The sequence below is a fragment of the Rhinopithecus roxellana genome, chromosome 12 (genome assembly GCF_007565055.1).
Source record: "Rhinopithecus roxellana isolate Shanxi Qingling chromosome 12, ASM756505v1, whole genome shotgun sequence".
In the NCBI taxonomy this organism is placed as follows: domain Eukaryota; kingdom Metazoa; phylum Chordata; class Mammalia; order Primates; family Cercopithecidae; genus Rhinopithecus; species Rhinopithecus roxellana.
In genome coordinates, this window is record NC_044560.1 from 71,164,849 (window position 1) to 71,192,060 (window position 27,212).

At 37.4% G+C, this 27,212-nt stretch overlaps 1 protein-coding gene across 1 annotated transcript in view; it reads right to left on the bottom strand.

Moving 5' to 3' along the window:
* Window positions 1–1,664: 1,664 nt before the first annotated feature.
* The window catches only part of LOC104664607 (guanylate-binding protein 7), a 45,533-nt gene continuing 19,985 nt past the window's right edge, over window positions 1,665–27,212 (bottom strand). Inside the window, exons 4-11 of the mRNA XM_010366148.2 lie at window positions 21,482–21,591; window positions 21,082–21,278; window positions 19,145–19,390; window positions 18,118–18,398; window positions 16,385–16,597; window positions 10,399–10,501; window positions 3,239–3,432; window positions 1,665–2,386 (exon numbers count right to left, since the gene is read on the bottom strand). Of these exons, the coding sequence (XP_010364450.1) occupies window positions 2,168–2,386; window positions 3,239–3,432; window positions 10,399–10,501; window positions 16,385–16,597; window positions 18,118–18,398; window positions 19,145–19,390; window positions 21,082–21,278; window positions 21,482–21,591 (1,563 nt within the window). The 3' untranslated portion in view covers window positions 1,665–2,167. The remainder of the gene's footprint in view (window positions 2,387–3,238; window positions 3,433–10,398; window positions 10,502–16,384; window positions 16,598–18,117; window positions 18,399–19,144; window positions 19,391–21,081; window positions 21,279–21,481; window positions 21,592–27,212) is intronic.

Sequence of the window (27,212 nt, forward strand, 5' to 3'; positions counted from 1 at the left end):
AATAAACTTTGAAATCTTTATTGAAAAGTCATAATAAAAACAAAATTAGGATGCATGTCTTGTGCCCTTTTTAGTTCCTTGTTCTGATGAGACGGCTTTTCCTGTTGAGCTGACTTATGCTATTTCTAGTGGTATTAATCACTTCTTCCTATCATGGGAACTCCCCCATCCAATCATTATTATTTTCTTTTTAATTTTAATAATTGTTTTTATCCATGTTTGAATACATATCCTTAATACATTCATATAAAATATTAAAGGCACAGAAGATCACAAAGTATGATTTTTTTTGGTGGATTAGCATATAAAAAGTACTTTCGGCTCCCTGAGAGGCTGGATGGAGGTGGAGGCTATGTGCTCGCAGTGTTGGTAGAGGTGCTACAATAGAATGTAATTTACTATGGTGCTGAGGTTACCCTGGTTAATGATTCCTGCATGAAGAGGACAAATGTATAGAAAGCCTCAAGAGAGAGGGACAAAACCATATTGCCAAAAGAGTGAGAGACTTCTGGAGTGCACAAATCAGAGGAGTTTTTCTCACTTTGTGATGCCTTGGAAGAGGAAAGAACAAGAGATTTTCATAAGAATTTGCAATCACTGCTTGGCCTCCCAAAATCTTGAAAAAATTAGATCAAAGATCAAATCCATGCTGCGGCAGCAATTCTTTATAACTAAATGGAGCTCCCTATATGGAATGCAAGAAAAGAAGACTTTATAAGTAGTATAAAATCCTTTAATATATCATTTTTTCAACTAAGTATATTACATTTGTGTTCATCTTGACAATATTATCTTTGTTTCGCTTTTGATATGTCTGACAACCCAGTTTAAGAGTGATTATTCCAGTCCTTGATAAGAGAGTCTATGTAGTGGATTTGGAGTTATGAAATACAAGTTGAGGTCATAACTTGGCAACCTAACGGATGATCTTGGGCAAATAGATTAATCTCCCTATCTTCCTTTTATTATCCATAAACTGAAGATAACATTTGTCCTTCAAGGTTATAGTAAGAACTAAATGAAATCTGTATTTGTTAACCTAAAGCACTCAACAAAGACAATAAATATAACATTAATGCAATCAACTTTTATTAAAAAAATAAAGGCACAGAAGAATATATGATGTGAAATGAGTTATCTTCTCATTTCTCACCTCAAACATTCAGGTTCATCCCTGCTGTGACCATGTATACTAGATTATTTTCTATTTTTCCAGAAGGAGGTAATAATATATGCACACATTTATTAGTTTCTAAATTCAGTGGTAGTAATTATACATGTTTCCTGCATCATTTTTTTTTTAACTTATGATACATCTTGGAGACTCCTCATATTAGTTCAAATAGAGCTTCTCTCTTCATTTTAGTGGCTGTAGAGTATCCCTTTACAAGTATTTCCCAAGATTTCCCAAGATTTCCCTTATTGGTACCTGAAAGAGGGACTTTCACGTTTTTTTCAGTCCTTTGGCATTACAACAATGCCACAACATAAATACTATTATATATAAAATTTTTGATTTGAGTAAATCAATCTATATGATAGACTTCTAAATGTGGAAATGCTAGATCAAAGGTATGTGCACTTAAATATTTCATATATGATTCCAACAGTTCACACTCTTACTAGCAAATATGAGACACTGACAATATTCTCAAACCCTTGCCAGCTCAGTGCCCTGTCAAACTGTTCTTTCATGCCCATGATAAATTGAAGCAAGAACCTCATAGTTTTTCTTTGCACAACTTTTATTGTCAGTAAAATTAAACATTTTTATCATATTTTTGCCTGTTTAAAATATGTGGTGTTACTCTCTTCTCACTGATTTACAAGAGCTAATTATAACTTAAATTATCTCTGTGACTATAACATTAATTGAAAATAATTTCTTCATCTTACCATTTGTCTTTTTGCTTTACTTAAATCTTTTCTAGGATAATTTTATCTCCTAACTTGTTCCCCATTTCTATTAATTATTACTTCAGTCAAAATTAAGTTTGTTTTTATGAACTTCAGGCCATAATATTCTTTGAAATTTGCTTTTTAATTTTAAACTTTTCTTAAATGAAACTGCAATAACACACATACTTTTAAAATGAGCAACAGTGTTACACCATTTTAACAAAAGAAACCTCATTTCATAATTTTCTTACCAGGATTTCTCAGCCTGTTACATAAATGAGCTAAGAATTTTCATCCCTAAATCAACTAACCTAGCAGCCCCAGGTAGCACTGCAATAAACATATTGCCAGCCACATCAAGAATCTGTGAAAACACTGAGGGCTCTTCATTTTCAGCTGCTTCAATCTCTTCTTTCAGTCGATTAATCTCTTCATTTAACGACTCAAATATCTCTTTGAATCCTTCAGTAAGTGGTTCTTCTAGGACCTATAAAAGTAAAAGAGCCTACTTTTGAAGATTCTCAATTTTTAAGAGTCCGAGTTTTGTATTTAACAATTTCATTAAACACATGTCCATTTCTCTAACATCTCAGAAACTCTTTGATGGGTTTGTCTGACATTTCAGATGACTGGACCTGAATAGTGGGAGTATCCATGATTTACACCTTTGTGACATTTCCTCAGTACCATCTCACTGGAGGTAGGGAGGAATTTTGTTCCAGCACAATGAATGCCCTTCAAGAGGGAATGCAGGTTTAATTCTAATTGATTCCCCTTTTCACCAATGTAGCAAGGCCATGCTCATCTAGCAAATAATGGGGACTGCTGACCCTGTATAAAACACAGGTTGTCATGTTCCAGGTTGGGACAAGGAATATATTTTACTCTAGTTGTATAGGGATGAGTCAGGCAGATACAGAAACAAATGGAGCAATTTGAGATAATTCAGTATCATTTCATATTAAGCCAAATCTGATACTTTCATCCAGATGGATCTATTTTGGGTCCTTTTGATGGTTGTGCCAAGAATCCTGAGGGCTGGTGGACTAAGGTCCTAATTAATTGGGGCACAGTGAGACCATCCTATAATCACCACAAACAGCAGCCCAGCACCCTGGGGAATGTCATGTGTACTCTCCAAAGTCTAACATGACAGAAAGTGCTGGAGTCTTGTAAACTTACAGACTTCAGTAGAATTCACATGTATTTGAAATTTAAGCGAAATATATACCTTTTGTGTTTCCTTCTGGAATCTTGACTGAGCTTAAAATTTTGGCCCTTCCCTAACTGAGGAACTGGCATTGTGCCTCAAGCACTGCCAAGCTTCATCCAGACTCACCTTCAGCTTATGGCTCAGCATCTTTCTCAGCTCTTTCATATAGTTTTCCCTTTCCCTCTCCATCTTCTTCTTAAGTTGGGCTATGTTTTCCTGGAAGCTTCTCTCTTGAGCCTCCATCATTTGCTGCTGTTCCTTCTGTTTTTGTCTTAGCAGCTCCAGTTCCTTCTCAGCTGCTTCCTTCTTAGCCTGCTTAGCTGTTCCACAGAGGTTTTACAGAGGGAAGAAAATAACAGTCAGGTGGAAGAAGAACCATGATGGCTAAGTAGATGGAGTCAGGAAGAGCTTCTCCCATTGAGAGAACAGACCATAGAGAAGACTGACAAACTCCAAGCAGGACTTCAGAAGGAAGGCATTGAGAGTGGATGAAGGAAGGATGCAGACCCAAGGCTGAAGGGAGAGGAAGCTGGGAACCTTGCACAGGTGAGGTAAATTGGTGCGAAGTGGCCCACTCTCACCAGGGACCTCTAGAATCCTAGCTTTAAGAGACCCCACAACTCCCATAGATGTTTGAGCTGGCAAAGACAGCTGCTTGGAGAGTTGGTAGGGACAGGACTCTGGCCCGTGTGGAGCCTAGATATTTGGCACAGGAATGGCTGCAGTGGAGCACAACCAGGAACTCCCATCCCCCAAGGCTTGCCATGCCCAAATATGTGGCTTTGGCTTTTGCCAACTATTGGTCCTGGATAGAACTGGGCTATCTTGCCTGTGGGATGGGTCCAGTATGATCTGAGCATCTCCAAGTCTGCTAGCCTCTCTCATGGTCCCTGCCTAACTGCATCCACTTAAAGTGCAACGTCAGATGCCAAACTGAAGCACTTTCCAGCAGCCATCACCATATCTTCTTTGTTGACATACCCTACCTAACCATCATAGAGCTTCAGCAGATGGGCTCACACCAGTGTGCACTCAATGCACACTTTCCCCAGTGTTTTGCTGGCACACAGTCGCTTGCAGCCTCTCACCACCACTTTGCAGGTACACACACCTGTGCAGACCCTGTCAATGTGCCACCACCAATGCACATGCACAGAACCTGCAGCACGACTGCCCTGCTGCTGCTGCTGCTCACCCATGACCTTGGACCCTGCTGCCACTGCTCTGAGAAAGTACTTTTGCCAGCACCCCTCATTGGCGTGTTGTTGCCAGTTAACCAGGAACAAGTTGCCCCCTGCAGCACAGCAGTTGCTTAACCTAGAGGGGCCAGAGAACAAAGCCATGGGCCTGGTCCCAGCCTACTAAGGTTCAAGCCCCCAGCCCAGGAGTGCTGATCTGAGCCTTGGCCCCTTGAAATCATCCAGAAAAAAAACAACCTGGTCAAATGAACCCAACTTATACCAGTTGAATCTTCAAGAGAATAAAATAATATAAAAGCCAAAAATCCATAATAGAAACAGACACTTCAAAGACTAAAGGAATATCAGCCCACACAGATGAGAAAGAAACAGTGAAAGAACTCTGGTCTTTTACCTCCAAATGAGTCCACTAGCTCCTCAGCAATAGTTCTTAATCAAACTGAAATGGCTGAAATAGTAGACATGGAATTCAGAATCCTGGGTAGCAATGAAGATTATCGATATTTAGGAGACAGTTGAGATACAGTCCAAGGAATTGAAGGAATTCAGTAAAATGACTCAAGAGCTAAAAGTTGAAATAGTCATTTTAAAAAAGAGCCAAACTGATTTGATAGAGCTGAAAAACATGCTACAAAAATTTCATAATACAATCAGAGTATTAAATGTAGAATAGACCAAGATAAAAAAAAATCTCTGGCCCGGAGCGGTGGCTCAAGCCTGTAATCCCAGCACTTTGGGAGGCCGAGACGGGCGGATCACGAGGTCAGGAGATCAAGACCATCCTGGCTAACATGGTGAAACCCCGTCTCTACTAAAAAAATACAAAAAATTAGCCGGGCGAGGTGGCGGGCGACTGTAGTCCCAGCTACTCGGGAGGCTGAGGCTGGAGAATGGCGTAAACCCGGGAGGCGGAGCTTGCAGTGAGCTGAGATCCAGCCATTGCACTCCAGCCTGGGCGACAGAGCGAGACTCCGTCTCAAAAAAAAAAAACTCAGAGCTTGAAAATGCATTTTTCAAATCAACTTAATCAAACAAAAATAAAGAATAAAAAAGAATGAACAAAATCTCAGAGAAATATGATATTGATATTATGTAAAGAGACCAAACCTATGACTCATTGGCACCCATGAAAGAGAGGGAAAGATAGCAAGCAATTTGGAAAACATATTTGAGGATAATGCCCATGAAAATTTCCCCAATCTCACTAGAGAGGTTGACATTCAAGTTCAGGAAATGAGAGAAGCCCTGTGAAATCCTATACAAGATGACCATCCCCAACACATGTGAGATGGTCATCAGATTTTCCAAGGTCAGCACAAAAAAAAAAAAAAAAAAAAAATTAAAGGTAGCTTGAGAAAAAGGGGCAGGTCTTCTATAAAGGGAATCCCATCAAGCTAACAGTGGAACTTTCAGAAGATACCCTACAAGCCAGAAGAGACTGGGGACCTATATTCAGCATTTTTACAGAAAAAAATTCCAAGGAAGAATTTCATATCCAGCCAAACTAAGGTTCATAAGAAAAAAAAAAATCCTTTTTAGACAAGCAAATGCTAAGGGAATTTGTTACCACCAGACCTGCCTTACACAAGCTGCTGAAAAGAGCATTAAACATGAAAATGAAAGACCATTATCGGCCACGACAAAAGCACACTTCAGTACATGGATCATTGACACTACAGAACAAGAACAAAATCAAGTGTGGATCAAATCCACACATATCAATATTAACTTTGAATGTAAAAGGGCTAACCACCCCAGTTAAAAGGCACAGAGTGGCAAGTTGCGTAAAGAAATAAGACCCAACTGTCTTCTATGTTCAAGAGACCAATCTCACATGCAATTACACCTATAGGCTCAAAGAAAAGGGATGAAGAAAAATCTATCAAGCAAATGGAAAACAAAAAGAGCAGAGGTTGCTATTCTTATTTCAGACAAAACAGACTCCAAACCAATAATGACCAAAAAGGATAAAGATGGGCATTACATAATTGTAAAAGTTTCAATTCAACAAGAAGACTTAATTATACTAAATATGTATGCACCCAATATTAGAGAATCCTAGATTCATAAAACAAGTTCAAAGAGACCTATGAAGAGACTTAGATAACCACACAATAATAGTTGGAGTCTTCAACACTTCACTGACAATATTAGACAGATCATTTAGGCAAAAAACTAACAAAGATATCCAGGACCTAACTTGACACTTGACCAAATGGACCTAACAGACATCTACAAAACTCTCCGCCCAACAATAACAGAATATACATTCATCTCATCTGCACATGGCACATACTCTAAAATTGACCCCTTGCTCTGCCATAAAGCAATTCTTAACAAATTTTAAAAAATACCCAAATCATACCAATGCTCTCAGACCACAATGCAGTAAAAATAGAAATCAATACAAAGAATATCTCTCAAAGCCATATAATTACATGAAAATTAGATAATATGCTTCTGAATGATTTTGGGGTAAACAGTGAATTTAAGGCAGAAATAAATTTTTTGAAATTAATGAAAACAAAGATACAACTACCAGAATCTTTGAGACACCACTACAGCAGTGTTAAGAGGAATGTTAATAGCACTAAACAACTACAGCAGAAAGTTAGAAATATCTCAAATTAACAATCTAACATTACACCTCGAGGAACTAGAAAAACAAAAGTGAACCAAGCACAAAGCTAGCAGAAGACAAGAAATAACCAAAATCAGACTTGAAGTGAACAAAATGGAGACAAGAAAAACCATACAAAAGATCAATGAAAACAATGGTTCTCTGGAAGAATAAATAAGATGGATATACTTCTAGTTAGACTAATAAAGAACAAAACAAGAGAAGATCCAAATAAACACAATAAAAAAATGACAAAAGGGACATTGCTACCAACTCCACAGAAATATAAAAAATCCTCAGAGACGATTATGAACACCACTATGCACCTTAACCAACACTAACCAAGAAACCTAGAAGAAATGGATAAATTCCTGGAAACATACAACCTCCCAAAAGTGAACCAGGAAGAAATTGAAACCTGGAATAGTCTAATAACAAGTTCCAAAATTGAGTCAGTATTAAAAAGCCTACCAAGCAGAAAAAGTCCTAGACCAGACAGATTCATAGTCAATTCCACCAGACATAGAAAGAAGAGCTGGTCCCAATTCTACTCAACTATTCCAAAAAATGGGGAGGAGGGAATCTTTCCTAATACATTCTATGAGGCCAGCATCATTCTGATTTTAAAAACCTGGCAGAGACACAACAAAAACAGAAAAATGCAGGACAATATTCCTGATGAACATGGATGAAAAAATCTTCAACAAAATACTAGCAAACCAAATCCAGCAGCACATTAAAAAGCAAATCCACCACTGTCAATTAGGCTTTATTCCTGGAATGCAAGGTTGATTCAGCATACGCTAATCAATAAATTGATTCCTCACACAAACAGGACTCAGAACAAAAATCACATGATCATCTCAGTGGGCACAGAAAAGGCTTTTGATAAAATTCAATATTTCATGTTAAAATATCTCAACAAACTGGGCCTCAAAGGAACATACCTCAAAAGAATAAGAGCCATCTATGAAAAACCCACAGCCAACATCATACTGAATGTGAAAAAGTTGGAAATACTTCACTAGAGAACCAAAAAAGGACAAGGATGCCCACTCTCACAACTCCTATTCAACATGGTACTGGAAGTCCTAGTCAGAGAAATCAGGCAAAGGGGAAAAAAAAAGTTATCCAATAGGAAGAGAGGAAGTCAAACAATCTCTTTTCGTAGACAATATAATTCTATACTTAGAAAACTCCATACTTTCTGCCCAAAGGCTCCTCCATCTGATAAACTTCAGCAATGTTTCAGGATAAAAGAATCAATGTACAAAAATCAGTAGCATTTCTCTGCACCAATAATGTCCAAGTTGAAAGTCAAACCAAGAACACAATCCTATTCACAATAGCCATTGTGCATAACCAAGAATAAAATACCTAGATTTAATCAGGCAGGTGAAACATCTCTACAAAGAGAATTATAAAACACTGCTTAAAGAAATCTGAGACTGCACAAACAAATGGAAAAACATTCCATGCATATGGATAGGAAGAATCAATGTTGTTAAAATAGTCATACTGCCCAAAGTGATTTACATATTCAATGCTATTCCTATCAAACTATCCATGACTTTTTAAAAAATAGAATTAGTAAAAACTATTCTAACATCCACATGGAACAACAACAACAACAAAAAAACCAAGTAGCCAAGGCACTCATAACCAAAAAGAACAAAGCCAGAGACATCACATGACCTGACTTTAAACTATATTACAAGACTACAATAACCAAAATAGCATGGTGCTGGTCAAAAAACAAAACAAAACAAAACAGACACATAAACAAATGGAAAAGGTTAAAGAAAGCAGAAATAATACCACACACCTACAACTATGTGATCTTTGGTAAAGCTAACAAAAAAAGCAATGGAGAAAGAATGCCCTACTCAATAAATGGTGCTGGGTTAACTGGCTAGCCATATGCAGAAGACTGAAACTGGACCCCGTCTTCTCACTATATACAAAAATCAACTCGACATGAGTTAAAGATGTAAATGTAAAATTTAAAACTATAAAACCCCCAAAAGAAAACCTAGGAAATACCATTCTGTACATAGGCACTGGCAAAGATTTCATGATGAAAACTTCAAAAGCCACAGCAACCAAACAAAAAATTAACAAGTGGGACCTAATTCAACTAAAGAGCTCATACGCAACAAAGGAAACTATCAACAGAGTAAACAGACAACCTACAGAATGGGAGAAAATATCTGCAAACTGTGCATCCGACAAAAATCTAATTATCCAAAATCTATAAGGAAGTTAAAGAAATTGAGAAAAAAGCAAACAACCCCATTAGAAAACAGGCAATGGACATTAACAGACATTTATCCAAAGAAGACATACACATGGCCAGCAAGCATATGAAAAAATGCTCAACATCATAAATCATTAGAAAAATGCAAATAGAAACCACATGAGATATAATCTCATACCAGTCAGAAGGGCTGTTATTAAAAAGTCAAAAAATAACAGATGCTGGCATGGTTGCCAAGAAAAGGGAATTCTTATACACTGCTGGTGGGATTGTAAATTAGTTCAGCTGCTATGGAAAGCAGTTTGGAGAGTTCTCAAAGAACTTAAAACAAAACTATCATTTGACCCAGCAATCCCATTACTAGGTATATACCCAAAGGAAAATAAATCATTCTACCATAAAGACACATGCATGCGCATGTTCATCACTACACTATTTGCAATAGCAAAGATGTGGAATCAACCTAAATGTTCATCAGCAGTGGACTGGATAATGACAATGTTGTACGTATATGCCTTAGAATACTACACAGCCATAAAATGAATGAAATCATGTTCTTTGCAGCACTGTGGATGCAGCTGGAGGTCAATACCCTAAGAGAATTAATGCAGGACTAGAAAACCAAATACCACATGTTCTTACTTATGAGTGGGAACCTAATATTGAGTACACATGGACACAAAGAGTCCAATAGACACCAGGACCTACTTGTGGAGGATGGGAAGAGGGTGAAGATTGAAAAACTACCTGTGGGGTACTGTGCTCATTACCTGGGTGGTGAAATAATCTGTACAACAAATCCCCATGACACACAATTTACCCATGTAACAAACCTACTTGTTTACCCTCTGGACCTAAAATAAAAGTTGGAAAGAAAAAAAAAAAATGGAAGTAACAGTCTTGTCTGAGTTCTATTCTCCTGAGTTCAGAGGCCAAACTGACTTTGTAAAAAGCACCAAGGTGGGGAATTGAGAATCTCTGAATTCTCCCACTAGCCATGTCAGCAAGAGCATGTTTAAGAATGTTGTGGGAAGAAACTGAGTGGCTGAATGTTCAATCCCAACTCGCCTTGTTATTTTCAGTTTTAGCAGAGCATGTGTTCCCTATGACAAAAAAGCTCCTGGTAGAAGGAAAATCCTTTTTTCTGAACTTCAAGAGGGTATTGCAAGAACCTACCCATTTGCCTGAAAGCTGAGCCCTGTCCCTGTACCTGCTATGGCCTTCTCTCCAGCAGTGAGGGCTTTGTCTGACTGCAGGATGGATTCCTCTATAATCATCTGTGACTGCAGGAAGCTCTGGAGGACCTCATTTGCCTGAAGAATCAAGAAGGAGCAAAGACCTGTCAGGCAGCAGAAATCTTGTCTTGTGATAAGGAAATTATTGTTCAACAAAGCCACAGATCTAAACTTGTAAACTTCACATTATTCTTAAGATTCCACAGTGGTTTCTTTCTTTCCACAGCCACAACAAAACGTCCAAGCTCTTTGTTGAGACATGAAAACCCTGTGCAGCAGCCTCCCTCATGCCTGTCCAGCCTCTTTTCCCAGGGATGCTGCTCACCACCCACCTCAGGGTGCAGACAACCAGATTTCTATGCAGTTCTACAAACCCACATCCTCCATAGTTTGCATTATTTGCTTTCTTTTTTCTTCTGCCTGAAAGCCTGCCTACCCTTTTCAAATTAGGATAACATCTATTGATACTTTACCTAATAGCTCTTATCTCGCTGGAAGCTTTTCTAGTCTAATTATTAATTAATTAATTTACTTTTGATCACTGTTAAGAATGTTGATAATAGTTCACTAAAAGTAAACAATGTATTCAAATTTAACTTAAAAAGTTAAAACCTTAAAAAGACCGAACAGGTAACTATTTGGTCTATTTACAGGAGTAGCGGTGAATATAATGGAAAATTAAACAGTTGAGAAACTTTTTTTTCTTTTTTGAGACAGTCTCACTCTGTCACCCAAGGGTAAGTTCAGTAGTACTATGACTTCAACCTTGAACTCCTGGGCTGAATGCTGCTGCCTCAGCCTCCTGTGTAGCTGGGACTGCAGATGTGTACTAATTTTATTTTTTATTTTTGTAGAGATGGAAGTCTTGTGATGTTGCTCAGGGTAGTTTCAATCTCCTGGTCTTAAACAATCCTCCTGCCTTGGCCTCCCAAAGCGTTGGGATTATAGGTGTGAGACACTGTACCTGGCCTGAGAAACTTTAAGAATTTGAAACTTTAAGGCAGTAACATGGCTGTCCAAAATGGGAAATTAACAATCACGGAAAATACAACACTGCATAGACTTAATAGTCACACGTGGGAAGGAAAAAAAGGCATAAATACCTCAGCCAACATGTGATTAGTGACTGAAATTTGGGTGGGTGGGGCACATCACAGAAGGAAGGACCTAGGCATTTTTTGATGGTTATTTTCCTTGTTTCCTTCTTTCAAAAAAAAAAAAAAAAAAATCAGATTCATGGGTGTGTTAGGCCATTCTTGCATTACTACAAATACCTGAGACTGGGCAATTTATTTTTTTTCTTACTGTGTGATTGTAGCTTATTCATTTTCATTGTGATATAGTATGCCATTATGTGAATACACTAGTTTACTTGTTCTATTGTTGATGGACATTAGGGTAAAATTTCAGTTTGGTGCTATTGTGAATGGTGCTGTTGTGACCATTTCTGTCCCAATCTTTTAAGTGAATGTATGTATCTAGGAATGGATTTACTGGGTCATTCAGTATTTGTTTTTCAACTTTAGCAACTGAAACCAAACAGTTTTCCAAATTGATGTTCTGATTTATACCTCATTAGCAATGTGTGAGAATTCCAGTTGCTTCATATTCTTGTCAACACTTGGAATTCTGACTTTTTAAATATTAAACAGTCACCTTCTTTTCATTTTGTGAGGAAATTGAAACTCAGATAAGTGAAATTACCTGACCTGTACTAGGCTTGGTTCTGAGAATGCAAAAGACATTGCAGTTCAGAATTTAGCCCTTTTTTCTCTTTAACTGGTAGGGACTTATGGAGTAAAAAATCATACTCAGATTTGATATACATATCTTTCCAAGGAGGATTACAAGTAGCTATTTATTTTCATCTGATCTGTATTTAAAATAGTTTTTTGGACCCTACTGTTGTAGGGTGAGTGAGCAATAATGATTTAGGTTTAGAGTTAGGATCTACATTTAATTTTTTTTTTAATTTAACTTTTATTTTAAGTTCAGGGGCAATTTATAAAGCAAAGAGGTTTAATGGGCTCATAGTTCTGCAGGCTTTACAGGAAACATGGCTTCTGGTAAGGCTTCAGGAAGCTTTTACTCCTGGTGGAAGGTGAAGCAGGAGCTTGCATGTCACATGACAAAAGCAGGAGCAAGAGAGAGCGAGAGAGAGTGGTTGGGGGAGGTGCCACACATTTTTAAATGACCAGACCTCCAGAGAACTCACTATCACGCAGACAGCAGCAAGCCATGTAGGATCTGCTCCCATGATCCAAATACCTCCCACGAGGCCTCACTTCCAGCATTGGGGATTACAATTCAATATGAGATTTGAGTGGGGACAAATAACCCAACTCAATCAATGGGGTTCACATGCAGGTTTGTTACATGACTATATTGCATGATACTGAGGTTTGGGCTTCAGTCAAAACAGTCACCCAGATAGTAAACATAGTACCCCCTGCCTCCTCTCTCTTGTATTCCCCAGTGTATATTGTTCCCATCTCTATGTACATGTGTATTCATTGTTTAGCTCCCACTTACAAGTGAGAACATGCAGTATTTGGTTTTCTGTTTCTGCATTAATTCACTTAATATAATGGCCTTCAGATGCAACCATTTTTCTACAAAGGACATGATTTCATTCTTTTTATGGCTACATAGTGTCTCAAGGTGTATATGCACCGCATTGTTAAAATCCAGTCCACTGTTGATGGGCACATATGTTGATTCTGTGTCTTTGCTATTGTGAATACTGCTGTGATAAAATATGAGTGCAGGTGTCTTTTTGGTAGAATGTTTTATTTTCCTTTGGGCATATACCTAGTAATAGGATTGCTGGGTTCAATAATAAGAATAATAATTCTATTTTTAGTTCTTTAAGAAATCTCTAAACTGCTTCCCACAGGGGAATTTACAATTTACAATCCCACCAGCAGTGTATAAGCATTCCCTTTTCTCTACAACCTCACCAGTATCTGCTATTTTTTCCTTTTTAAATAATATAGGCTAATTTCTAATTTTGTTTTACAAGTTTTTTGAAGTTGATTGATAAATAAAAATTATGTTTAAGAGGAACAGCACAATATTTTGGTATATGTATACATTATGAAATGGTTACCATTATCAAGCTAATATATTTGCACCTCATGTAGTTATCTATTTTTGTATGTGTGTGGTGGGAACACAAGGGACCTACTCTCTTAGAAAATTTCAAGTATACAGTACATTAACTATAGTCACCAGGCTATACACTAGGCATCCAGAACTTATTCATCTTATAACTGAATGTTTGTACCTACTGCCCACTATCTCCTCTTTCCTCCCACCCCTCTCCCCCTGGTAACCACCCATTCTACTGTGACTTTCACTTTTTTTTTTTTTTTTTTTTTTTAGACGGAGTCTCACTCTGTCACCAAGCTGGAGTGCAGTGGAGCGATCTCAGTTCACTTCAACCTCCTCCTCCTGGATTCAAGTGATTCTCCTGCCTCAGCCTCCCTAGTAGCTGGGACTACAGGCATGCACCACCATGCCAGGCTAATTTTTTTATTTTTAGTAGAGACAGGGTTTCACCATGTTGGCCTGGATGGACTTAATCTCCTGACCTTGTGATCCACCTGTCTCAGTCTCCCAAAGTGCTGGGATTAGAGGCCTGAACCACTATGCCCTAGCCAACTTTCACTCTTTTTAAATAATTTCACACAAAGGTGTGTCATGCAGTATTTGTCTTTCTAAGAATGGCTGATTTCACTAAGCATAATGTCCTCCAGGTTCATTCATGTTGTCACCAGTGGTAAGATTTCTTTCTTTTTAAGGCTGAATAATACTTTATTTTATATATCTATATTTACATATAGATAAGCATATATATCACATTTTCTTCACTTGCTCATTTGTGGATGGACACAGGTTGTTTTCATGTCTTGGCTATCGTGAATTATGCTGCAATGAACATGGGAGTGAAAATATCTCTTTGAGATAGTGACTTTAGTTCCTTTGGAAATACAACCAGAAGTCCACCAATAGCTGTTAAACTAATACATTCAGTAAAGTTGGAGGATACAAAATTAACATACAAATTCAGCTGCATTTCTATGCACTAAGAACAAACTATATGAAAAAATAAGAAAACAATCACATTTATAATAGCATCGAAATAATAAAGTGCTTAGGAGTAAATGTAACCAAAGAGGTGAAAGATCTGTACACTGAAAATCATAAAATGCTGATGAAATTAACTGAAGAAGACATAAAGTAAATGGAGAGATATTCCATGTATACTGATTGGAAAAATTAATATTGTTAAATGTTCATACTATCTAAAAAATCTACAGATTTACACAATATCTATCAAAATTCCAACGCTGTTTTTTCCACAGCAGTAAGAAAACCAATTATAAAATTCATATGGAACCATAAAAGACCCCAAAATAGCCAAAGCAAGAAAAACAGAGCCAAAGGCATCATACTATCTGACTCCAAAATCTACTACAAAGGTATCAAGTAGCATAATGCTGGCATCAAAACAGACATCTAACTCCGTGGAACAGAATAGAGAGCCAGAAAACAAACCTACACGTTTACAGGCAAAGACTTTTAAAAAACATGTGCCAAGAGTACACCAAGAGAAAAAGGTAGTATCTTTAATAAATGGTGGAATGGTGGTAGGAAAATTGGACCCTTGTACTACACACAAATGTCAACTAAAAATTGGTTAAAGATTTAAACATAAGACCAAAGACTGTAAAACTCTTAAGAGAAAACCCAGGAAATACTCCTAGACACTGGTCTTGGCAATGATATTTTTGGATTTCACACCAATAGCACAGGCAACAAGTGCTAAAAGAAACTAGTGGGACTACATCAAACTAAGTTACCACTCAATAAAAAAAAAAAGGAAAAAAGAAAAGACAACATACAGAATAGAACATATTTGCAAACCGTATATCTGATAAGTGCTTAATATCCAAAATATATACGGAGCTCATATAACTCAATAGCAACACAATAAAATGAAATACAACAAAACTGATTTTAAAAAAATGAGCAAAAGACCTGAACAGACATCCCTCAAAAGAAGACATTTAAATGACCATCAAGTATGTGAAAGCATGTTCTGCATCACTAAACTTCAGAGAAATGCAAATGAAAACCATAATGAGATATCACCTCACACAGAATGATGATTATCAAAAAGTCAAAAGATAACAAGCATTGGCAAGGATGTAGAGAAAAGGGAACCCTTAGACACCGTTGGGAGGAACGTGAATTAGTATAGTCATCATAGAACACAGGACAGTTTCCTCAAAAAGAAAAATCATGAGTTTCCAATGGCTTTTAAGTACATAGATCAGCCCATCAGCTCCACCACTTACTGACTGTGTCATCTTAGGAACTTTATTAGCCTCTCCATGCGTTGTTTCTCAATTGCCTATATGGAAGATAGTAGTAACTAATTTACATTATTCTGAGAATGAAACTGATAATCCAACAAAATCACCTAAAACAATATCTGATACACAAAATGTATGCTCAATGTCTATGAACCTTTCTGTTGATCATCACCATCATCATCATCACTATCAATGTACACCAGTATGATAAGCATAAACACTCCATATCCAATTGAGTATTAATTTGTCCATCTTGTGTAAGACCATAAACTTCTGAAAACAAAGCTCTTCCTTTCATAGTGTATTTTCTGTATTTAGCACAAAAACTATCACATTATTTGATAAATAAAAGAAATGGTTTGTTTCACCTGGACTTCTGATTCTAAATCCTCTTTGGGAAAAAAAAAGTTCTGTTTTAGTAAGAGTAGCTAAATAATTGTGGATTTTAAGATTTAAAACATCAAGGTATTTCCATGCTTCACTTTTTGTCCATAAATGGTGCTGTGTTCTTAGATTTTCAGAAAGGGCAACAAGGACCCTCTGACTATCCTCTGTCATCCATTCTCCCCTTATTCCTCACCTTAATTCCTTTTCTGGGCACTAGTGTATAGTCCTGTTCAATCTTCCTTTTTGCTTCTAAGTAGATATCGTGCCCTCCAGGAACAAAGAAAGTTCCTCTTGAAATACTTTCCATCAAGAGCTCTGAAAGCCGCTTAAGCTCAGCCTGGCAATATTTGGCAGATGCCTCTTCATTCTGTAGCACAAAGTCTTCCTTCTTTTTCTCCATGGTGTCCTGCCAGAAAAGTGTAGGGGAAAAAAACAGTAAAAAGAAGGTGTTAGAAGGGAAGGTCCAACTGTGATCCTCTTGGAAGAAGTAGTCTGATGGCCTCAGAGCGGACTGAGATATGGTGTAGACCAAGAGTCAGAAGACTTGTTTTAATTCCAGTTTGGATCAGTTCTCTGCATGGCCTGTGGAAAGTTCATGAACTCTATCTTTCCTTCAGCAAAAGTATGATTAACGGTGATCTAACTATAAAAAATAAGCAAGGAACAATTCAGTTGTGGCAGTAGTAGTGTCCTTAGAGAGCATGGATTGCTATGAATAAAATGTGTACACAGAAAATCAACCCTTCTGGTATAATCACATCCCAGTAATGACTTGATTGTACTCTGAACAGAGCTTGGAACTCCAAAAGGGATCTTAGCATGTGAAGATATGGGAACATTATTATTTTTTGCTTACACTTGTAAGTTATGATTGCATCTGGGTTTTCTCAATATGTACTAAGAGATTTCTGTCACTTGTGGACTGGTAATAGACAGACTGAAAGAAGGCTATTCAATAACAGTGCCAAAGGCAGATTTAAGATATCCCCCAGGATTTCCCCTCCGAAGTTTCCACACTCTCCATAGTCCCTGGGCTTATTAATATGACGGAGTGTACTCCAGTGTTTACATAACATTATATGATATCTGTTGACTTTTAGAAATGGAGAATATTCAAGTAGTACTGAGTATACTCAAAAAAGTATTTAAGAATTACCATATCATATGAGCTCTTTGAAAGCAGAGCTTTTTTGTTTACCTTGAGGCAGAAGAGGAAGCCAGAGAGGTTAGAAACAAGAGAAACATTTGATGCATCATTGCTGACTTGAAGATGGAGAGAGGTTCACCTGAGCATACAGGTAAGAAGTAAGCTCAATCAACACCTTGTTTTCAGCTTATGACACACTGAGGGGAGCACACAGATGCCCTAAAAGGAACTTCTGACTTACAGAGCTGTGAGCTTAGGCATTTTTTCACACTCAGAGTCAGGGAAGTGTTTCTTTATTTTACCTTTTTATAAAATAAAAAAAAAATTGTATATGTATAATGCTTGCATCATGTTATTTTGAAATGTAACATGAAATGTAACATAATCTGTACAAGTTAAGAATTCTGTTTAACTTGTATAGATTATGAAATTACTAAAACTAAGTAACATATATATTAGCTCAAATATTTGTCATTCTAAATACTATTCTCTTAGTAATTTTCAAGAATGCAATACATTGTTATTAACTGTAGTTAGTATGTTGTATAAATGTGTTGTTAAATGGGCTACAATCATAATTTCTTATATATGATAGAAAATTAATAAATTTCCCATATTTTAGAAAAATCAAAAACTGTAGCCCATTAAATTCAGTCACATAAAATAATCCAAGCTCCCTTTACCATGAGAAAGAGATGAACCATGGCATTAAAAAGGTGGGCTATACGTATCATTCCAGAAAGGCAGTAATCAGGAAAAAAAAAAAAAACGAAGATTACCACGAGCTTCTTCTGAAATTCCTGGTTTTTATCCTTGAAGGAGTGTTCCATGAAGACTGCAATGGCTTCCCTCTCACAGGCCGTGTGCACGTCCAGCAGGTCCTGGAGCGTATCTGTCGGGAATCTCACTTGCTGGGCCATCCGCTGGCTATAGTGGTCAGCTGCCCTCTGCACGGCCGCTGAGTTCTCACGCTGGGCCAGAGCTGCCATTGCATTCTCCAGACAAGGAACCGCTCCACTGTTGATGGCATCCAGGTAGGTCTCCACCAGCATCCCCAGCCCTGAATGATTTAGGAAATTTAGGGAATAGATAGAAAGTTTTCACTCATTGTTTTACAAGTGGTATGTATCAGCATTCTAAAAATCACAAAAAATTCCATTTAACATGAATTTTCCCTCCTTCTCCTTCTTTTAATTCTACTATTACTACTACTACTACTTTTTATGAAGCCACTTTCTTACAATAACATCACTGTTGTTCCTATTTATTCTTTCTATTTTGTTCTCCAGCTCACCACATTACAAAGTTAATTACTAATCACAAACAATATGGAGCAAGGGTTTCTTGAAAAAGAATACTTTTCTGCTTAAGTAAAAATTTAAAAACATTTATTCAGCAAAGTAAATTATATCATTTGTGGATCATGATTCTGAATGTAAACGCAGGTGCCTTTATAAAAACACTTAAGAGAGTGCCAGAACGTTAAACCCTGTGAGAAGCTCTTTTCTGTACAGAGCACTAAAAGACTGCACAGGTAACATGTTCATGAAGCCAGCTTTGTTTATAAGATTTTGCTGAATTTTGTATCTCAAAATCTCATTAGGCTTGCAGATACTTACTTTCTGTTTTGTGTAAATTCACAATACATCTTTTATACCCTCACTGAGAAAAATATCCTTCACTTATCCCACACCTCATAACACAGATGTTATTTCCTTACCAGTTGTTCGTGCTTATAAGCTTAGTTTACTAGTTTTTGAGATACAGTAGGCCTCAATAAACACCCATATAGGGGAATAGACTCACGGTTTCCAGTGACAAGGATTCCCTCCCTCAGGGTCTTGGTCTTTGCATGGGTGAGGATATAAGAACAGAAGTTTTCTGATTGCACCTGAAAATTACAATCCAGTTGGTCTTCCGGTACTTCTTCAACATGGAGTAAGAGTTTTTTGTCATTTGTTGGCCGGTCAAAGACAAAGCACTTCCGTTTTGGAAAGAAATGCCTGATCCACTCCCTGGGCTTGTTAGAATTTTGGATTTGGGGATTCTTGCCTGCAGAATTAGTGAAAAAAGTGACTACTGAAGAACAGCTTTTAAGCGAGCCTGAAGATTTTCATTTCCAAAGTTCCTTGCATCAACCACTACAGTCTCTCATGTCTGTGAATCTATGCAACAAAACCTCTCATGCAACCAAACTTATGCTAATCTACTTAAGGTATGAAAAGTCAATGTCTGCACAAAGCAGAGTCAGAAAGGTACTTCTGGAAAGGAAGGGAAGGCATCCACCTCAAGTGAAGGAATTTATGGTTGGTTTCCCCAGCTGCTGTATGATGTCTCCTAGACTGATGATTTTTTAAATGTTTGCTGAATTATGATTAACTAAAATATGATAAGAAGTACTTTCCTTAAAAATTATATATATTTAAGGTGTTATAACATGAAGTTTCGATGTACGTGTACATAGTGAAACTACTACTAAGTAAGCAAGTTAGATATCCATTACCTTCCATACTTTTCGTCGTTTTTTTTTTGTGGTAAGAGTACCTAAAATCTAATCTCTGTAAATTTTAAATGTAAAATACAATATCGTTAAGGATAGTTCTCCTGCAGTATATTAGATCCCTAGACTTTTCCACCCTATATAACTTCAAGTTTGTACCTTTCACCCACATGTCCTCATTTCCTTCCTCACCGTGCCCTGGTAACCACTGTTCTACTCTCTGTTTCTATGTATTTGACGTTTTAAAATAGAATCCATATAGAAAAGAGGTCCTGTCATATTTTTCTTCCTGTTTCTGGCTAATATTACAGAGCATCATGGACTTTCTCAATCTTACTGTCCCCGTGTCAGAAATGAAATGTAGGGCTTAAAAACAAAGTAATGCTAGGAACAAGGACAAGATACGGCTGGGGAAAATGTCGGAAAGAGACAGAAAATACTCAGGTCAGATTATATTAGGTCTAACATTGTCTTGCAGAGGGATTCTGTGGCGTGTATCAGTTATTCAAAACAAATATTTGTTGAAAGGATGAACAAATGAACAAACATGGATATTGATTGTAGGTGCTAGCAGGTATCCACTCTGCTAAATATAGTCTATTTAACAAACGTATATTAGGTTGACAACGTATTATATGAGACTGTAGAATGAAGTAGGTGATGTTATGAAAACAGTAAAATAAAGGGTTTGACAGTCCTACTGGAAGCACATGTCAGTGCATTTTTTTTTTAATTTCCTGAATCATTAATCTGTATGACTCTCCTTTTTCTCTAAAGGATATAACTATCCAGGCTAATAAAATAGACCAAGTGAGATATATTTCCAAAATTTGATCATTTGACTTCTTGTGATTCTACATTTACGAGCTTCCAAACTTATTAGGTAATTTTCTCCAAATAGAATAGGAAGAGAACTTGAAATTAATAAGTAACACAAATATATGAGTCTTAGGATGTGATAATATTAATTGTAATCCTTGATATATTTCTCATAGTACTTATGGGTCTAAAATCATTTGATAGAACTTTGAGTTTTAAATTTCCTCAATGAATTTGAACCTCAGCGTCTGGGAAATTTCAAGTAAAAATAACCACAAAAATCATAATCACTTGTCAATCACCAACCACCATAAGCAAGGGCCTCAATCAGGTCCAATATAAAAATTTGTGTAAGTTGAAGAGCAGGTCCTAGTTGAGCCCACCCACTACTGAACCTTCTGCCATCTAGGCCATGCTCTGATACCTGGAATCAGCTTCAAGGCATTCTCCAAGTACTCATCTTCTGTGATGGGGTGTCCATCTAACTTCAGTTCCAGGGTAAAATCCCGAACAGTCCAAATAAAGTCTGGAAAGAAACTCACAAACTCGCTGGAGTCCTCAACTTCATCAGGTTTGGGGCAGGATTTTGCCCTGATTAGCTCTGTTAGTTCAGTCACATAGCTGGGATCTCAGCTAAGGAAGGGGTGGCACCCTACACCATCGTTTCCACATCTCACTTAGAAACAAGTTTTATACACGTTCCCTTTTGCACTGTGTCTTTTCTTACTCAACCAGGACAACTGAGTCACAGCAAAGAAGACACAGTATCCGTTTCCATTCCCCTAAACTCCATAAAACCTGCTCTTCACTTCCCGGAAGGATACTGCAGCTGCTCCAGGGCCTGGTGGTTGATGGTGTTCATGCTGTTGTAGACAAAGCTGCTGCTTAGAAGCACAGCCAGGGCAAAGATCCAAGAGTCATTCTTAGGGTCACTCTAGTGTTAAAGAAATAGAAAAAAGGGAGCCACAGTTTAGATACATCTCAAGGTCAACTATTTGTATCCATGTAACCAAAACTGAAGTCATTCCAGTTTTCCCAAAATGCTGTGTCTAAAGGAAACACAAATGTAAGCTTTATATGCTTGTCAGCATGATTCAGCGAAATTAAATAAATCAGCTATAGAAAAAGCAGCTTAAGCATCTCTATTTTCCCTAAAAATATTGTTAATGTATAATAGCCAATCACATGATAAGTAAATATATTTCTTCCTTTATGCTTTATCAATTGTGCTGTAACCATTATAAGGAGAACATCTTGGTTTGAAGTCTCCTGAATGATGCTCTCCACTTTTTGTATACAATAAATTTAAATTTTTCCAAACTTGATCTGATATTATTTGTGACACTTGAAAGCACATTACTGTTAGGACTTAAGAGTCTCCTTTTAATTTATTCACTTATTAATTCATTCATTTGGTTGTCCATTCACTATTTCAGCTGTAGTATATATAACTGAATAGTAAGGCATGTAATATGAATTTTGAAGGTCATGTTAAAGTCAAACTGTATTTTTGCCATTTATATTGATCTTCTCAGGACGTCACTTTCTTTAGATATTAAAAGTAGCAGTTGACATGGTCAATGTGTAAAATATTTGATGCAGTGCCTAAAGCATAGTAAGTATGTAGTAATTAGTGAACAATAATCCTTTGGCAGATTTTCTCAATCATGGCTATATTAGGAATGCAAATGATAATCAATCAAATTCACCAAAAATTGTTCAGCTATGTACAAAATTCAGACACTGCCTTTGGTTTTGTGGATGCAAAGTTCCATAATCACAAGAAGATGACTTTCAGGAGTGGCAGATAGCATTGTCAACATAAAAGTGCAACCAAGATGATAATTTCTGCCGGGAGTGGAACGAAAGTCATAATGTAAAAAATAAAACAAACAACAATCTAAAAAATGGGAGGTGGGAAGGAAGGAAAATAAAGAGAAACAAATGCTCTGTGAGTTCGAGCAAGAAGTTACTATGTCTAACTAGAATTAGATGGCAGTAGGTTGAAAAGAGCTGGACGTTAAGGAGTACATAAAATGAGGACTTGCAGAAATGAAAGAATTAAAAAGGTGAAAGACCCAACAAAATCCAAGTCAAAAATTTTAGGGTATGATCATATAATGGTATTACAGTTATTTAATTCAATTGAATGAGTGAATAGGTATGTGGAGAAGACAAGGCTGGAAATACTATTCAGGGCAAGACATGAAGGTCCCTTAAATAGAATTAAATGCTGACCAAATCCACAAATTCCAAGGCCAACAAGTAATTTTGCTTCCATCAAGCATGTATATATTTGTATGTTTTGGTTCCTTGAACAGTCATACTTTTGCAAATAAAAAAGTTTATGCACCTTACAATCTATTTCAAATCAATATTTCATCTTTGTTGTACACTGAAATGATGATTGATAACTTTAGAACTGTATCTTTAAATTCACTATTTCTAAATGAGACCCCACACACATTTGTAATTTTTGCAGTATGAAAGCCAAACCACACTAATTCTATTTTCTTTTTTTTGAAATAGAGTCTTGCTCTGTTTCCCAGACTGCAGTGCAATGGTGCAATCACTGCAACCTCCATCTCCCAGGTTCAAGTGATTCTTCCACCTCAGCCTCCAAAGTAGCTGGGATCACAGGCACCTGCCATCATGCCTGGCTAATTTTTGTATTTTCAGTAGAGATGGGATTTCACCATGTTAGCCAGGCTGGTCTTGGACTCTTGACCTCAGGTGATCCACCCACCTTGGCCTCTCAGAGTGCTGGGATTACAGGCGTGAGCCAACGCATCTGGCCTCTATTTTCTTTTTTTTTCTTCTTTTTAACTTTTAATTTAAGTTCAGGCTTATCCCCAAACTTAATAAAATAAAATAAAATAAAATAAATAAGTTAAAATATTTTATTTTAAGTTCAGTGGTGCCCCTGAACTTAATGAAATACCACAAAACTTAATAAAAGTTTAAAAAAGGAAAATTGAGAAAACATCCCTGTCTGACAGCTTTGAAGAGAGTACTGGTTCTCCCAGCACGGAGTGTGAGCTCTGAGAATGGACAGACTGCCTCCTCAAGTGGGTTCTTGACCACTGAGTAGCCTAACTGGGAGAGACCTCCCAGTAGGGGCTGACTGACACCTCATACAGCTGGCTGCCCCTCTGAGACAAAGCTTCCAGAGGAAGGATCAGGCAGCAACATTTGCCATTCTGCAATACTTGCTGTTCTACAGCCTCCCCTGGTGATACCCAGGCAAACAGGGTCTGGAGTGGACCTCCAGCAAACTCCAACAGACCTGCAGTGGAAGGTCCTGACTGTTAGAAGGAAAACTAACAAACAGAAAGGACATGCACACCAAAACCCCATCTGTATGTCACCATCATCAAAGACCGAAGGTAGATAAAACCACAAAGATGGGAAGAAACCAGAGCAGAAAAACTGAAAATTCTAAAAATCAGAGCACCTCTTCTCCTCCAAAGAAACACAGCTCCTCGTCAGCAATGGAACAAAGTTGGATGGAGAATGACTTTGATGAGTTAGAAGAAGGTTTCAGACGATCGGTAATAAAAAAACTTCTCTGAGCTAAAGGAGGATGTTCAAACCCATCGCAAAGGAGCTAAAAACCTTGAAAAAAGATTAGACAACTGGCTAATGAGAATAAATTGTGTAGAGATGACCTTAAAGGACCTAATGGAGCTGAAAACCATGGCATAAGAACTATGTGATGCATACACAAGCTTCAGTAGCTGATTTGATCAAGTGGAAGAAAGGGTATCATTGATTGAAGATCAAATGAATGAAATGAAGCGAGAAGAGAAACTTAGAGAAAAAAAGAGTAAAAAGAAATGAACAAAGCCTCCAAGAAATATGGGACTATATGAAAAGACCAAATCTATGTCTGATTGGTGTACTTGAAAGTGATAGGGAGAATGGAACCAAGTTGGAAAACACTCTTCAGGATATTATTCAGGAGAACTTCCCCAACCTAGCAAGGAAGGCCAACATTCAAATTTAGGAAATACAGAGAATGCCACAAACATATTCCTTGAGAAGAGCAACTCCAAGACACATAATCGTCAGATTCAGCAAAGTTGAAATGAAGGAAAAAATATTAAGGGCAGCCAGAGAGAAAGGTCAGGGTACCCACAAAGAGAAGCCCATCAGTGGATCTCTCAGCAGAAACTCTACAAGCCAGAAGAGAGTGGGGGCCAATATTCAATATTCTTAAAGAAAAGAAAAGAATTTCAACCCAGAGTTTCATCTCCAGCCAAACTAAGCTTCATAAGTGAAGGAGAAATAAAATCCTTTATAGACAAGCAAATACTGAGAGATTTTGCCACCACCAGGCCTGCCTTACAAGAACTCCTGAAGGAAGCACTAAACATGGAAAGGAACAACTGGTACCAGCCACTGCAAAAACATGCCAAATTGTAAAGACCATTGATGCTAACATGAAACCGCATCAACTAACAAGCAAAATAACCAGCTAACATCATAATGTCAGGATCAAATTCACACATAACAATATTAACCTTAAATGTAAATGGCCTGAATGCTCCAATTAAAAGACATAGACTGGCATATTGGATAAAGAGATAAGACCCATCAGTGTGCTGTATTCAAGAGACCCATCTCATGTGCACAGACACACATAGGCTGAAGACCCATGAGTGTGCTGTATTCAAGAGACCCATCTCATGTGCACAGACACACGTAGGCTCAAGATAAAGGGATGGAGGAAGATCTACCAAGCAAATGGAAAACAAAAAACAGCAGGGGTTGCAATCCTAGTCTCTGATAAAAAGACTTTAAACCAACAAAGATCAAAAGAGACAAAGAAGGCCATTACATAATGTAAAAGAATCAATTCAACTAGAAGAGCTAACTATCCTAAATGCATATACACCCAATACAGGAGCACTTAGATTCATAAAGCAAGTCCTCAGAGACCTACAAAGAGACTTAGACTCCTACACAATAATAATGGCAGACTTTAAGACCCCACTGCCAACATTAGACAGATCCACAAGACAGAAAGTTAACAAGGATATCCAGGAATTGAACTCAGCTCTGCCCCAAGCAGACCTAATAGACATCTATAGAACTCTCTACCCCAAATCAACAGAATATACATTCTTCTCAGCATCACATTGCACTTATTCCAAAATTGACCACATAATTGGAAGTAAAGCACTCCTCAGCAAATGTAAAAGAACAGAAATTATAACAAACTGTCTCTCTGACCACAGTGCAATCATACTAGAACTCAGGATTAAGAAACTCACTCGAAACTGCTCAACTACCTGGAAACTGAACAAGTGGTTCCAGAATGACTACTGGGTACATAACGAAATAAAGGCAGAAATAAAGATGTTCTTTGAAACCAATGAGAACAAAGACACAATGGAGCACAATCTCTGGGACATATTGAAAGCAGTATGTAGAGGGAAATTTGTTGCACTAAATGCCCACAAGAGAAAGCAGAAAAGATCTAAAATTGACACTCTAACATCACAATTAAAAGAACTAGAGAAGCAAGAGCAAAGACATTCAAAAGCTAGCAGAATGCAAGAAATAACTAAGATCAGAGCAGAACTGAAGGAGATAGAGACACAAAAAAACCCTTCAAAAAATCAATGAATCTAGAAGTTGGTTTCTGGAAAAGATCAACAAAATTGGTAGACCACTAGCAAGACTCATAAAGAAGAAAAGACAGAAGAATCAAATAGATGCAATAAAAATTGATAAAGGGGATATCACTAGCAATCCCACAGAAATACGAACAACCATCAGAGAATACTATAAACACCTCTATGCAAATAAACTAGAAAATCTAGAAGAAATGGATAAATTCCTGGACACATGCACCCTCCCAAGACTAAACCAAGAAGAAGTTGAATCTCCGAATAGACCCATAACAGGCTCTGAAATTGAGGCAATAATTAATAGCCTACCAACCGAAAACAGTCCAGGACCAGATGGATTCATAGCAGAATTCTACCAGAGGTAGAAACAGGAGCTGGTGTCATTCCTTCTGAAACTATTCCAATCAATAGAGAAAGAGGGAATCCTCCCTAACTCATTTTATGAGGCCAGCATCATCTTGATACCAAAGCCTGGCAGAGACAGAATAAAAAAAGAGTATTTTAGATCAATATCCCTGATGTACATTGATGCAGAAATCCTCAATAAAATACTGGCAAACTGACTCCAGTAGCACATCAAAAAGCATTATCAACCACAATCAAATTGGCTTCATCCCTGGGGTGCAAGATGGGTTCACCATATGCAAATCAATAAATGTAATCCATCATGTAAACAGAACCAAAGACAAAAACCACATGATTATTTCAATAGATTCAGAAAAGGCCTTTGACAAAATTCAACAGCACTTCATGCTAAAAACTCTCAGTAAGCTATGTATTGATGGGATGTATCTCAACATAATAAGAACTATTTATGACAAAACCACAGCCAATATCATACTCAATGGGCAAAAACTGGAAGCATTCCCTTTGAAAATCAGCACAAGACAGGGATGCCATCTCTTACCACTCCTATTCA